At 42.7% G+C, this 14623-nt stretch overlaps 1 protein-coding gene across 1 annotated transcript in view; it reads left to right on the top strand.

Annotated features, from left to right (window-relative positions):
* Positions 1–3216: 3216 nt before the first annotated feature.
* Positions 3217–14623, top strand: part of ptch1 (patched 1) — a 49210-nt gene continuing 37803 nt past the window's right edge. The window contains exons 1-2 of the mRNA XM_063898091.1: positions 3217–3762; positions 5324–5516. Coding sequence (XP_063754161.1) covers positions 3592–3762; positions 5324–5516 — 364 coding nt within the window. The 5' untranslated portion in view covers positions 3217–3591. The remainder of the gene's footprint in view (positions 3763–5323; positions 5517–14623) is intronic.

Below are 14623 nucleotides of genomic sequence, written 5' to 3' on the forward strand. Positions count from 1 at the left end.
GGACGTACAGTAGGTTTACCCATTGTGATAGCAATAACCATACTGTATTTTTGTGAAAATCACAGCTTTATGCGTTTAAAGGATCTGACATGAGGGACTCAACTATTAATCTCCATTTACATGAAAACTATGACTATGGTCCTTTTAATCTGTGATTACATTACTGTTTTATGTTTACATATAGGTAAATGTGTACATAATTATATTAAAAACAGCTAAGATAATCATGTTTAGGGCTGCTACTGAATATTAACATGTCATTGCTTTTATAGGATATTAACATGCGGAGATGATTAGACTTGATGCCGTTCTTACTCACAGCGGTTTGAAATACAAACTATTGCTTGCCATCTCACAATTAAAAGAGGCTTATTTGGAATATAGTTATCCCTATGTCGTATTATCCTAAAGTCAACAATTAGTCCATCTGATCCATATTAGCACATGATGGTAAATTTAAAAAAAAGGAAATATGTTCATGTTTGGTCAAGGGTGTTTTGGCATCTTATGTGCATATGTATTTCATTAGTTCACACAGATGCTTGCAATATAATCTCCGAGAGCATTTTTACTGGCATATCTTAACAGCCTCTACACTACAGTATTCACAAGGGAGGACCATTTTCCGCAATGACCTACGGCACTTTGATGGAGTCCTGCAGCGTCACCGTCATGACAACAACTTGAACATGTTTAGCGCAGATATGGTGCAGCAGTTATGTTACACTGAGACAGGCCTGGTTCTATTCAGGGGCATTAGGGGGCATCACAGCCTAACTTTGTCACCCCTTAGATGTTTTTTTTCCACTCAGACACCACACCAGGGATAGCTGAGTCCAGTAATATTATATTATTGTTGCAGCAAAACTTCCTTATGATTCCATAGAAAATCGAAATGTTGATGGGACTTAAACTATCATTTTTAAGATTTATTAAATTCCAACAACAGCAAGTTGTGAAGGAAAAACCTATCCAAACAGGATGGAGTCATTACTAAGGAGGAACACACTTAAATGTGTTTTGCAACAAAAATGCTAAAACTTTCTTAAGCCTGGCATTCATTTGATAAAATAAAAATGTCTCTATTAAACAGCAGTCATTACTCTAAATATTTTAATAGTGAATAGGATAATGTGAGTGTGCTTGAGCAGGTTTATAATTTATCTGTATGCGTTTGCTTATGTCTGCAAGAATTGTGATATTTATAATGCACACTACTGTGCAAACATCTCAATATAATTTTAAGGACTAAAAGTAATATTAAATGTAACGGGATACAAAAAAATGGTAATGTCTTGTAATTACATTTAAAAAAAAGAAGTAATCAGATTACTGGTACATTTTTAAAAAGTGGGGATTACTAGTAGCATTACAGTGTTATTATATACATTTTAAATAATGAACAATTTATTACAAAGCAAATGCTGTGGGTGCTCTTAATCAATATAATGTAGTAAACTTAAACACATCTTGGTTTCTTGTAGTTTTATTTATTTTTCATAGTTTAATTTATAATGACTCAATCCAACAGCAACAGAAAGTAATCAGGTGACATTCATTTGATCTTGTGCAAGATTAGGTTACTGATAACATGATTACATTTTGGTAACTGGTAATTGAAACGGATTACATTTTCAGCATGTTATTCACTATTCTCTTCCTCTCTGTGCTTGATGTTTATCGTATTGCCTGAATGACACGGTATGCTGCTGTGCATGGGTTGGTACCATGTTGGTAGTGTTTACAGTGTTCGGCTAATCACGTGACAGTCAAAGAGTCCTGCCTATGGAGCGAGCGGGACCACCCATGTGAGCAAAAAGTAACAGCCACGTAATTGAGAGTGAACCTTTTCCGACGCAGAGCGTCCAAGACCGATTACAAGGCGTCTTTTTTTCTCTTCACAACAATAAAGCATTTCTTTCTATCTTCATCATACCTGTCACATTTCAGACTCCAAGGGGGGCGGATATCACGGATTTGTTCTGCAAGCTCTCCCCACCTGGAGGGAAGATGGTGAGTGCTCGTCTGGCAGCCAGACGAGCCGCTGAGCTCGGGCTCAGGTGTGAAGTTTGGGCTGACTGATGATCTCTGGTCCATCAAGTGGCTACAAAGGCTAATTACCACCCAATTCAACTTTGTTGTAAGCCTATTTTATTGTTCAGATACACTAAAATGGTAATTATGAGTAAATAAAGTGATTTTTGCTTCTAGGTAAAAAATTCTCAAAAATGTGTATTTTAGACATTTTTCTCCCATTATTTCTGTAACGATGCAGGATTTGGTTTTAAAACAATTGAAATTAAGGGAACTTACGTGCTTCGTTATTAAAATATTAATATGTTGATGTCGATTTCTTTAAATGTTATTGATCTTCTGGCATAGTGAACGATTGATTGAAGTCTGCATTATGCTTATCTGAAAATAGGTGTGAAAGGACACATTGTCAAAGGATAACAGCCCGATATAAACTATAAAGATATTGATTAAATCATGTCAGTGCTGTTGAGAGTTATATTGGAGCAATGTATGATAGCAGGGCCTTATGGTGGTGTGAGTAAAGTGGATAATAAGAGTTGAAGAAAAAACCTTAGCTCACAGTTTTGTGAGCAAATGGTCAAACTGTAGCCTATGACACACCATTAAAAATAGTTAAACGGTTAACATGTATTTATTAAAACGCCAAAACATTACATTCTGGCTGTATCCGTGTAATATACACAGCATAGTGGGTCTGATATCGTAGCGAAAACGGGACCTCCCCTTGAACCGCTGTAATTTGAGGCTTAACATCATGGTGGTGGTAGAAAAAAAAGTCTAAGATAAAAACTGAACTTCTGACATTCCTCGGGCACTTCCGTCGCCCAGTCCGTGTACCTTGCCTCAGACTTCAGATCTTCTCTGGGAAATGCTTCTTTTTAACGACAAGGTGCTGTGGAAACCCAAAACAACGTCGAACCAAGCGGCTCAGTGAGCCTCCCCTGAAGTTGGAGATGCACACATGAGGTCTCCCTGCCTGGGTGGTCTCTCTACTTTAGTGAGCTGTTGCTAAGCAGCTAATAATAGTCGTGTTTGCTGAGTAATTTTTGCCCTTCTGGAACCAATCAGATGCAAGAAAGTCCTGCAATCTGACAGCCCCAGAGGCGGGATCTCGGTTTTTTTCCCTTTACACCCCTCCTCCTCCTCTGCCTCCAAATGGAGAGAGGTCTTTTTCTCCTCTTCTATTGAATCTCAGAGTTGGCCGTGACGCGCGGCCCAGGGGAAGACCACATAGATCTCACCAGAATGCAACAACTATCGAGCTTTCTTGCCCGACGACTTCTGTATGGAAATCACTTTGCGCACCTCCCTTTTTGAGAGAAACTTGCTTTTTTTAAGAGACACGGGGAATGCGGTGAAAGCGGTGGAGACCTCCGGATCGCGAAATGTTGGGATGGAAGGCGCAGACTTTGACTCGCCGTCTCCAACAGGAGTATGAAGTCCTACTTCACGGTTGTGAGATCTCCGAGAGTGAAACTTTGTTGCCTTGGGATATCGCTACACGCTTTCGGGGAAATACTATAAAGTGGGAAACGGTCTCACAGTCCCCGCAACATGGCCTCGGCTGCTAATGCGCCCTCCGAGCAGGAAAACAGAGACCCCGATCGGCCGAGGATAAGGCGGAGGAACAGGGGGGACTATACCCGCAACACACCGCTGGATTTGGAGTATTTGCAGCGGCCAAGTTACTGCGATGCGGGCTTCGCTTTGGAGCAAATAACCCAGGTGCTTATTTCTCATTTAAACCGAGAGAGACCTTTGTGGTCTTAGTTTCATTGAATTCGCCGAAAAAAGTGGCCAAACTATGTCCAGTCGCTGCTAGGTAACGGGACGGACTGGGCAGGGGGACACAGGGGTAAGGCAAGGTTGTAGTGAGCGGAGAGGTGTTCAGTTTTTAACTGTGCAACATTTTAAAGATTCTTCTGCAACCAGCATTTGTTTAACCACGTGAATCAAGTTGTATGAGCAATTACAAACACTAATACAACATCCCAACCTATAACGGTCTCAGACCAGGAAAACATGCCGCTTTCACACACAGTCTACACACTGTGACTTTTTCATAACATCCAGTTTGGTGCTTATCTGCTCACGAGCTGCGTAAAACGTTTTGGTGGCTAACTTTCAGGTTCGTTTGACAGTATACACTTGTGAGACTCGCGTAAAGGGGGAAAAATCCATGTGGCTGCCCTCTTCCGTTCACAAATATTGTGAGTCCCCCTCTGATGGCTCCTCCACTCTCCATGCAAGCCGGAACACACGGACTGCTGCACGGGGAGTGGAGCTGTGTGTGGTGTTTTTTGTGGGTTTAACCACATGCCCCCTTTCACGGTATTTAAAATCAAAGTATGATGTGCAGGTGTGCGTGGGTATTATTGCAGAGTACTTAACTGACAAATTACAAAAAATAGAGCAACTTCTGTGGAGTGGGGAGCAAAGCCTTTATACACTTTAAGGTATTTTAGGTCTATTCACAGGGACCACACTGTGCTATTTAACAGGATTATCATGCTTCCAAATCAGGATTTTAAAACCCTGAAATGTGTGTTTGCATAAGGATATGTCTTTATTGAATACATGACACAGAGGAGGCTTATTATCAAAACATCTCCTAATGCATGATTGCGTCCGGACAACTGTTCCCTTTTTACCTTCATCAACTCTGGAGGTCCAGTTGTAAAGCTATTTCTGAGCACAGCAACACAAACCAGTGACACCTAATGTCAGTATGTGTGTATTAACATCCTCATAACTCATCCGTGTAGCAGCAAAATCTCGAATGGACCGGGCTGTGCGTGTGTGGGTGACCTGTAGGAGATGAAGATATCTTACTTTTGCATGACTCCTGCTTAGGTTACAGTTTATACATGTTACTGATATGACAGAACCTGTGGCTCTCACTCTGGGGAGCCCTTAGTGGGTTCTAGGCGGTCCTCAACAGATGTGTATATTTCAATCATCACAGGTTAGATTAGTGAGACAGTTAATGGGTTTTAATGTTTTGATCACAACTCCCATTTTTGCCAGAGCCTTCATTATAGAGGCATTTGCAGTCTCAAAGTGAATCATAACAACTAGACTTCTCAAATGAGGTGTCTCTGGGGTCAAATTGTGGCCCATAGTTTAAATGTTTTAAGAGTCTTTGACTTGAACACATAAGGGACCACCCGTGGTTGTCACTTTTGTACAACATCACATTTTTTTATTAAACCCTATACCTGTCCAGGTAAGTACAGAGTTTTGTGTTTGAATTGAAAGTAACTTTATGACTCTTGTCTCATTGTAGGGGAAAGCGACTGGGAGGAAAGCACCTCTATGGCTAAGAGCGAAGTTCCAGAGACTTTTATTCAGGCTGGGCTGTTACATACAAAAGAACTGCGGAAAGTTTTTGGTTGTGGGCCTCATGATTTTTGGAGCTTTTGCTGTGGGCTTAAGAGCAGCTAATTTGGAGACGGATGTGGAGAAACTCTGGGTGGAAGGTAAGATACTCCAATTTGTTTTGTCTTTATGTGTGAATTTGTTTGTAAAGTATGTGTGTTTTGATTGTAAGATACTGGGATTATTATTTTTGTTCTTTTCTTTTGTAGCTGTAATATTTGATGTTTGGACTAGCATGGGATGGTTTAGATTGGAAGAGAAAAGGGTAAGTGGGTGCTACTAAATAAGCCAGAGGAATTGGTTATTGTTTAGGCCCTGGCAAGTGGCCAAGTGAGACTTGAAAATAGATGAATTTCCCTAACCTACTTGGAGCTTCTCTAACCATGTTAAATGCACATATAAGATGTGCAAGAGGCGACTGTGACTGCACTCAGAAGTAAGGATGTAATTAAGTTCATAAGCAGCTTTTGGGGTAGAGGAAATTTTTGTCAAAGCCGCCATTTTGTGAGAGTGTGTGAGTGTGTGTGAGTGTGTGTCTGCCTGCCCCCAGCAGTTGAATGCTCAGAGACTGTGTGTGGTCCCGTTTTGGACAGCTCTCAACTTTCCAAAAAGATTTGTCTCCGGCTGCAGGGAAAAAGCGGAGTGAGGACAGGAACTCATGTTTGAGGAGAGGATATGAAGCTCACTTGTTGTTTTTTCAGAAACAACTTATGAAGACTGAACATTTTTAAGGAAAAAGAGACTGTGCATATGGGTGGTGCTTGGGGGGTAAAGGGAAGGGGCTGTGCCTTTTTCCTTTCGTTTGATCCGCATTCCTGCACTTAGGGCAAGAGTTGGCTGTAAGACTCATGAATGGAGAAGCAGATTTTGCTGCTGAGCAATTGAATAGGTATTCTGGCCATGAAAAAAGAAACATATAATAGTTTTCACGCATAGTTGTTTTTAGTTTGTGTGTTTACCTCTGGTTTCAACCCATACCCACCCTGACATAAACATGTATAGCTCTGGAGATCCAACATTAAAGCAGACTGATTCCTGCACAGATCAAACAACCCACCTCCTCCCCGGGTTGGTTGTTCTCTAATTGCGTGCTTCTGCAGGGGTCTGACCGGCAGCGTGTTCTTCTGGTCTGTGGCGCAGGCGCAGTGAACAGCAGTTCAGGCAGAGGGGTGCCTCCTCAGTACAGGACTCCTGATTGTAGCCAGAGGAACACACTCTATTCACACCCTTTTTCTCATGTCAGACCATGGTCATGTGAACTCCAGTGAGGGGCATCATATTAAAAAGTTAACTTTATAACAGAGCATAGAAAGTTCCTACCAACCTGTACTGAGAACTGAAATTGAGAGGTTGAAAAATCTTGCCAACTATTTCGATAGTCAGAACTTAATTTCTTGATTTAATTATGCTGCATAAACAATTGTTGGAAACAGTATCATTCCAAACACATGTAAGTACATCTCTTTTGGGACCAGTTAACTTGTGATTAATTTTCCTCTTAATTTACTCTTCCATGTCACACTATTCCCCTCTGAGCTCTTCTGGAAGTATGTATTCAGCAACTTTTTGGCAGGCAAGTTATTTGGAGCATACAGATCCTACATAGACAGCAGAGACCTGCATTACGCTGAAGTTATTGTTTGATCTTTATTGATGTTTTTATATATTTGGATGATCTTTGGCCCTTAATACAGTTTTGAAAACCTTTGTCAATGAAATACACTGTAAGTATTATGAATTTAAGCTGACTGCAGCTGCTGTGCTTCATGAAGCAGCAAAATGCTAAGTTTTTAAAGACAAAATATTATCAGTTCGTTCCCCGATAGCGTGGGATCGATATTTGCCATTATTCTCGCTTGTGGACTAAAAGATAAATCAGGTATTTAAACAAATAGTCCCTATGGCACTGTGAGCTATGGCACTATTGGCATATCATCAAATTCACCGGCATATAATTGATGATTAAATTGTTTTAAATCTTGCTTTTTGCCTTAACATATCAATAGAGTGACATAAAATGTTGATATTGTAAAAAAGGCTAGCTTTATGTTGAATTTGATCGTTGATCCGGGTCTGGTGACCTCTAGCAGACATCTACAACACAGTCTCACAGTGGCTCATATTGTTAAACAGAGACCTGCTCATACACACACATGCACTGACAAAGAGACTGGGCTGTGGTGGTTTCCTAGGTCCCAGTACGTGAGGGGTTCCAGATGTTGATAGGGAGAGATCTGTTTGTTTAGATTAGACTGCACAGCTGAGGGATAGATTAGTTCTGCCTGGGCCGTGGAACGCTGTGCTGGGCCGTGCTGGGGGACTGGCCCATCGTCTGAGAGGAAAAAGAGGAGAGAGGAGGAGAGGACAGAGCGGCTGTTTATGTTTCATTTGGAACTGCCCTCCGCAGGCGACCCATGGACGACCCCGCCTAGAAGCTGTGTGGCCTGTGGACGCACGCATACACACACAATACACACACAGTACACACACACAGCTCATATTAAATCTCACAATTGCTTTACAATTGACTGGTGCTGCATTTTTACGTTTGTGATCTCATCTGGTGTCTGTCGTCACCTGCTTTCTGCAAGTGTCAAGGTCTACAGCAGACCACCATTAGCCTGCTAGTGTGTTTATTCTACATGCTGTCACGTGCCGCAGCTTTCGAAGAGATTGTCTTTTCTCAAACAGTGCTCACTCAGCACCGTTTATAAACACTCTGACACAGGAAGTTCTGTTTATTAGACAAAGCGACAGAGAGCAATTGGGAGTGAGCAGCATGCCTGCACAAAGGGGCGATTGTGTCAAACCAATGAGGATGTAGGGGGGGGGTTGTGTTTCGCTAAATACTAAGGGAATGATATTTATTTTTTCAACTTTCTTTCCTACTTGGACCACAATATAATTTTAGTGGCATCAATTAAGGCAGCCTGCATTGTGTCCACTGAAACAGGAAGTTGTAGTAATTTCACCTATCTTGCTCTCATCACACACAAATGTGGCTCGACATCCTCTGTGTGCTTCCCTTAATGTCAGAAGACATGCTTAAAGGCCTGTCTTCAATTTCAGATACATCCTTTGTTTCAATGTACAGATAATTCTAGATGATCGTGCATTGATTAGCTATACTATAACTATACAGTCGAGAAGCAAAGGCATAGAAGCGTAGAAAAAGACCCCTTTAGAGTTCCTCCTGGCCACAAATGGAAAATTGAGCCATCCCTTGGCATTCTGGGTTAAGGCAAACATAGGCCAAATTGTAAAGAAAATAGCAGCGCCGCCTGCCTCTAATTAAAACAGTATCGCATAAACATTGGCCTTCCTGTAGAACGGCCCCTCGCACTTTCGCTCTGTTTGGGTGCTGAGAGAGGAGCTGGAGATGTGGCTGTGGTTAAAGGGCTGTGTTGATGGGTAAGAGAGGGTACAGGCAGGAGAACATTTGGAAATGGGTCTTTTGTGGCTCATGTTTCGGCCAAGGATTGACGTTAAAACTGTGGGTTGAGCAGATGAGATAAAGCAGAACTGTTATCTGGCTGAAATGAGGTTAGCTTTATCATTCACAAAGGAGAATATGAGGCTTATGGCGTTCAGATGAAAGTCCTTAGATTTATGACCTGACCAGGGGCATACGGCTGTAGTCTCAAGGCTACAGACTGAGGGGGAGGCCCTAGGTCCCGGAGCGCTTTCTTGGGGGACATACGTGTAGAGGCCAGGGGCTACAGGGTAGACCTCTGGGACCCTGAGGTCATCTCGTAGAGGCCCCGCTATTTAAAACCTCACCTGATACTCACCCTGTGGCCTGGGTGCAGAGTGAAGACTCACAGCAGAGGGGAGGCAAGGGGTGGAGGTTGGGAAGGTGGAACCAATGCAGCAGAAGTCGCAGCTGTCACCAGGCATTGTTTGTGTCCAGTATGTGTGCATGTGTGTGCATCTCTCCTCATTTGTGCATGCTTGCAGGAGTGCATCGCATGAGTGACATATTGTTAGGAGACTATGCACTGAGCTCTCTTGTATCAGTATTTTTGTTAACTCACTCATGCTTAACCTTTTGACATCTGTCCTCCAGCAGAGGGCAGTGAATCAGAGATAGTTTTTGCTTTAATCTCTAAATTACAGTAACCAAACATGGACCAAGTGTGGTTTTCTTCTCTAAAGTACTCCCTCCCTGCATTGCATGTCTGTTTTGTATCTAGTGCGATTAAGAGTTGAGTACCCAGAGTTGGTGGTTGTTTTGTTGTTTTGCTGGTAACGGCAGCAGAGAAGGGAGCGATATTATGTTAAGTGCATGCGGAAGAAGCCTTGACATCCTTTCTTGTGGATGAAGATGAGGAGAAGGAATAGGAGGAGGAGGGCCCTGAATGTGGCGTCTCCACTGAGAGGATTGTGGTTTGCATGATTGAATTATCCAGCTTTTGATGTGTATGGGAGCATTGATACATGCATGGATTCACACGCACATGCACACACATTCACATATGCAAAGAGGCTTTGGAGTTTTGGTTCTGTGAATGAGTAGGTGGTTGACCAGGGCTGGCATTGCAGGCTATTTTGATGGGCCTCTATTTGCTATTTTCCCTCCTTTTTCTCTAGTTTTCTTTCACTCTTTCCCTCACACTCCATCTCCAACTGCTTTCATTCAGCAGCCGCAAGAAATCAAACACACAAACGTGCCCACACCCAATATTCTTTCCTAGTTTGCACAGAATACACCACACAGTCATTTATCTTTTGTCTTTCCATCCACTCAGTCTCACACAAATGTGAGCATGCAAACATGCATCCCTTTTTAAGAACTGGACTCAATTAAGTTTGTGTTTATCAGTTCCCTACAAACAGGATTAAGCCTCTATAGAAGGAATAACATTCCAGCGTGTTGTGTTAAACTTTACGAGTTGATGAAAAGTGCAGGCTTGCTGGTGAAGGATTTAGTGTGGGGAAACATTGCGCCTCTGGTACTGTACACAGACTTACAGCAGTGTTTTCTCAAGCTAGCTCTCCCTCATTTGAAATCAGTTTTGTGTATATTATCCCAAGTAAATTTGTAATAACTTTAAAAAGTGTGCATGTTAGCCATGTTGTGTGTGTGTAATTGTGTATGTGTTTGTGTGTTTGCACATGCTCTCAAGGCAAATGCACTCCCATTCACAAACGACATCCTGAGATGCCTCCAAGCTCTCTGTTTACATTTTGCATTCTTTCAGGCGCTCTTATTCAAAAACCAGAACCCTGCGAATGACCGACCACAGGAGACTGTGGAGAGAATTACCCTCCCCCTCTACCTCCTTCTGTACCTCCTTCTCTATTTCTTTCTTTCTCTCTCTCTTTCTCTCTCTGTTTTTTCTATCCCTCTCTTTTTGTCTCTGCCAGAAAGGTCTCTCTCTTTACCCAAGCCTCCTCCCCCTCCACCACCACCACTCCCCCGTCCCTGGCTGGAGAGAGTGGCCTCAGAATGCCAGATGTATTACAGAGTGAGCCACGGCAATGTAAACACTCAGCCCTGCCATGAGAGCAGGGTGGTCTGGCCTCCCTCCTTCCCTTCCCTCCCCATACCCTCCCTCCCTCTTCCCCTTTCCTCTCTTCCCTCCCTCACAGCTCTGACTGCCAGAGGGGTGGAGAAAGTATAAAACAGCAGAAGCAGAGTGTGTATGTTGGGGGAGACAGAGCAAGGGAAGAAGCAGGAGTATAGTAGTGGTAGTGTGTTTGTGTTTTGGCTGCAGGGCCTACCGTATACCAGGAGAAAGGTTGGGGTGTGGATTGATGCTTTTCAGACTGCAGCACCGAGCATTTTTGATGCAAACATACTATAAACATCTCCAAACTGTGTGCGGTTGGATTTTTTTAGCCCCCCTGGCACACTTGGGTTACGTACGTAGCTGTATAGTTCATTGCAATTCCTGTAGCACAACGTCATAGAATCTGGCAGCAACTGCAATTACCCAAGTACTACACATGCACACGCATGGCATAAAGATACAGTGATATATAACATTTCCACTCTCATATGATTTGCAGCTCCAGATTGAGTCAGTATGCGTCAGAGTGAAATAGTCTCCTGTACCGAGACCGCCCTGCAAGTCTGACTGAAGCATGAGGACTTTGGGAACTTGTGTCACGCGCCTGTTGTTTTATTTAGTGCAACAAGGCCTGACAAGAATCAATTATTTATGTGATTGTGTCCTTTTTACTGTTTAGACATATTTGAAATTTTGAAACTGATGGCATAAATTGTTGAATTGCAGAGAATGATCACTCAACTTTCTCATTTCCATCTGCTTACTGAAGTGTTTAAGCATCTTTCAGCTAATTATTTTGGTTTTCCGAACCACTTCTTTATGGTTTTAGTTTACGTTTTAAGCAAACCACTTTCTCCAGCCTACTGCACACAACACTTGAGTTAACGCCAATAAACTAATAAGCAGTTCAGGATATAGAGTTTTGTCTTCGGCAAAAATGTTACAAATTGGCACCAATTAACTATTTTCAAATTATATTAAACATAAGATAAAGTGCAAAGGTAACCATGAAACATGAATGCAAGAATGAAGTAACTGGAAAGGAAAATCATTTTACTTTTGTCTTCTTCCATTTACACTATCTTTCTTTCTGTGTCTTCTATTACACACTTTGGAATGTTTGATTTTGGGATACCTGGAATCATTGGCCATCTTTCCAGGAAATGACAGAGAGATGGCTGGATGAGATTGGCTGTTCAGGCTCATGTCACGGTCTGTTATGGCTGGGCTGTGGGCTAATCACATGGCAGTAAATGCAGCAGGGGGAGATCGCTCACCTGGCTTGCATTGGACAGGCACTGACAGGAGATACAGGATGAGAATTTTCCCCCAACAGAACTGGAGAGAGATGGAGATTTTTTTGTTGTTGTTTGAGAAACTTTTATTTTTGTATTATTTTAGAAAAGACTAAACTATCTTTGTAGAGTTTCAACATTTTTAAATCACTTTTACAATGCCAGTATAAATTGCACATTTGTCAAATTTGTTGTTAATTGAACTACAACACCTGCACCCATGCACGCACATGCTACAAACACAGACTTTCTGTCAGCGTTTTCTTGCCCTACTACTCTTTCCATTGCACTTTGAATCCATTGGCATTGAATAGGACTTTTTTTTAGGGTGGAGGTGGGGGGTTGGGAGGGGAGAGTGGGACCTGAATGAGGGCAGCAACGTGGAAGAATCTGCCCATTGAGGAGTGTGTGAATGTACACCTCGGGCCCAGGGGAAGCTGCATTGGGAGCCAGCCGACTGCTAAATACACCCATTTTAGGGTCTGCAGGGGCCGGACAGGTGATTAGCATAATCAGGGGCAAGGGGAGCCATACATATGGTAATACTGGAGTTGGGGGGTGGTATGGGTGGGGGTTCCAAGAGAGGGTTGGGTTGGGGGGGGCTGAGGTTGGCAGCTGGGGTGTCACATTTATCTCAGGGGTCGGGGTGCAAGGGTGTGCGTAGCTGCATGAGAAGATTCTCAGCTAGGCTTACAGCTGCACATCAGAGCACTTCCATTCTGTTCCATCAGATTCTCCCTCTCTTTTTTCTGTCATCCTCTCACTTTTTTCCTTTTCTTTTGTGGTCACCTACTCTCTACCTTGCATGTTTTCCCCTCCTTCTTCTGTGTGGCAGCCCCTCCTCTTTGAACGCTGAAAGGAGAGAGGGAAAGAGAGAAAAAGAGGGGGAGCAAGGGAGTGAAGGGGGCTCAGCATGGGTCAGATTGGGTCTCGTCTCTCAGTGGGGCCTTTCATCACATATTTTTGGCTGTTTATACACCTGCATTGCAGAACCCACATTCCAAACTACTATTACTGCTTTGTATACAGCTGTGTGTGCTACTACCAAAACCACCACAATAATCACTGCTACTACTGTTAAAAATGCAGCTGCAACAGATACAGAGGGTGCAAGTGACATCTCAAAGAATAGAGGATGTAGATGATTTTCTACCAATGCAATCCAGCATCTATTAAATTGCAGAATAGGAGAAAGTTGCTCAAAGGAAAAGTCAAGCCATAACAAATCATGTAAACAAGCTGAATGTGTCTTCAAAACATCATTATTTGGAAGCAGCAGGAAAACCCAAGGGAAAGCACATGGTAAAGGTAAAAGAAGGCCAATGTTGGAGGAAGGCAACAGGTGTGACCAACATTCAGTTAGCTAATTGGCACTAGCAGCTGAGGAGGAGACAAACAGGAAGGAGGAGAAAAGAGGAGGTGTTGAAACAGACCGATCAAAAGCAGGAAACAATCAAGGTCAAATAAGATGTTTAAAAGAGTGATGAAACCCAGATTTGGAACAACACAAGTGCATCCGTGGAATGCCTTTTTCTACATATGTCTTTTATTGCTTAACCTCTTAGATAACTCAAAAATCAGTGTTTGAATAAGCAGCTGTGTCTGATTTTACATATGAGAACACTTTGTTTGAGTTTATCTTGTATATGGAGATGTTGACATTTCGTTCTGAACAATTACCATTTCTGAAGGGTCACACGAAAACATGCATTCATTAACAGCATGTTGTTTTTAGTTTAAAAAATGTTCAGATCGCAACCTCATGTGTTCTGCAGAGAGCTGTATAGACCTCAGGCGGTATAGGGGGTTCAGGGTATGGGAGGTCGCTGTAGACTTGGTGGCAAAGAGATGACCTGGTTTCGGGGGGCTTCCTCCTCACCACAGGGGGTCCCTACTGAGAGGGGACCTAATCCAGCTAATCCTTTCTCTGCACACACACACACACACACACACACACACACACACACACACACACACACACACACACACACACACACACACACACACACACACACACACACACACACACACACACACACACACACACAAGATGTCTGCAGCCATATGCACATAGTCTTACATACAATACTGTACATATCCCTCAAAAACAAATGATCCATTTAGCATCTTTTTGCTCAGATATTATATCAGACCTTTGTAAGTTGTGGTGAAAGTCACAGTAGCTTCAACCTGATTCTGGATCTACTGATTACCTGATTCTGTTATTAGAAAGGGAAATGTTTGTATGTAGAGTATGAGCAGCACGGCAGGCATGTGTGAGTGTATTTTCAAACCAGCATTATACTCAAGAGTTGTAGTAGTTGTTTGCCCTTGGTGCGTGGTTTCCCTTAAAGTGAGGGATGTTTCCGTTGTCAGGAGTAGGAGATGTGCAGGGGGTGG

The sequence above is a fragment of the Eleginops maclovinus genome, chromosome 12 (assembly GCF_036324505.1).
Source record: "Eleginops maclovinus isolate JMC-PN-2008 ecotype Puerto Natales chromosome 12, JC_Emac_rtc_rv5, whole genome shotgun sequence".
NCBI classification, from domain to species: domain Eukaryota; kingdom Metazoa; phylum Chordata; class Actinopteri; order Perciformes; family Eleginopidae; genus Eleginops; species Eleginops maclovinus.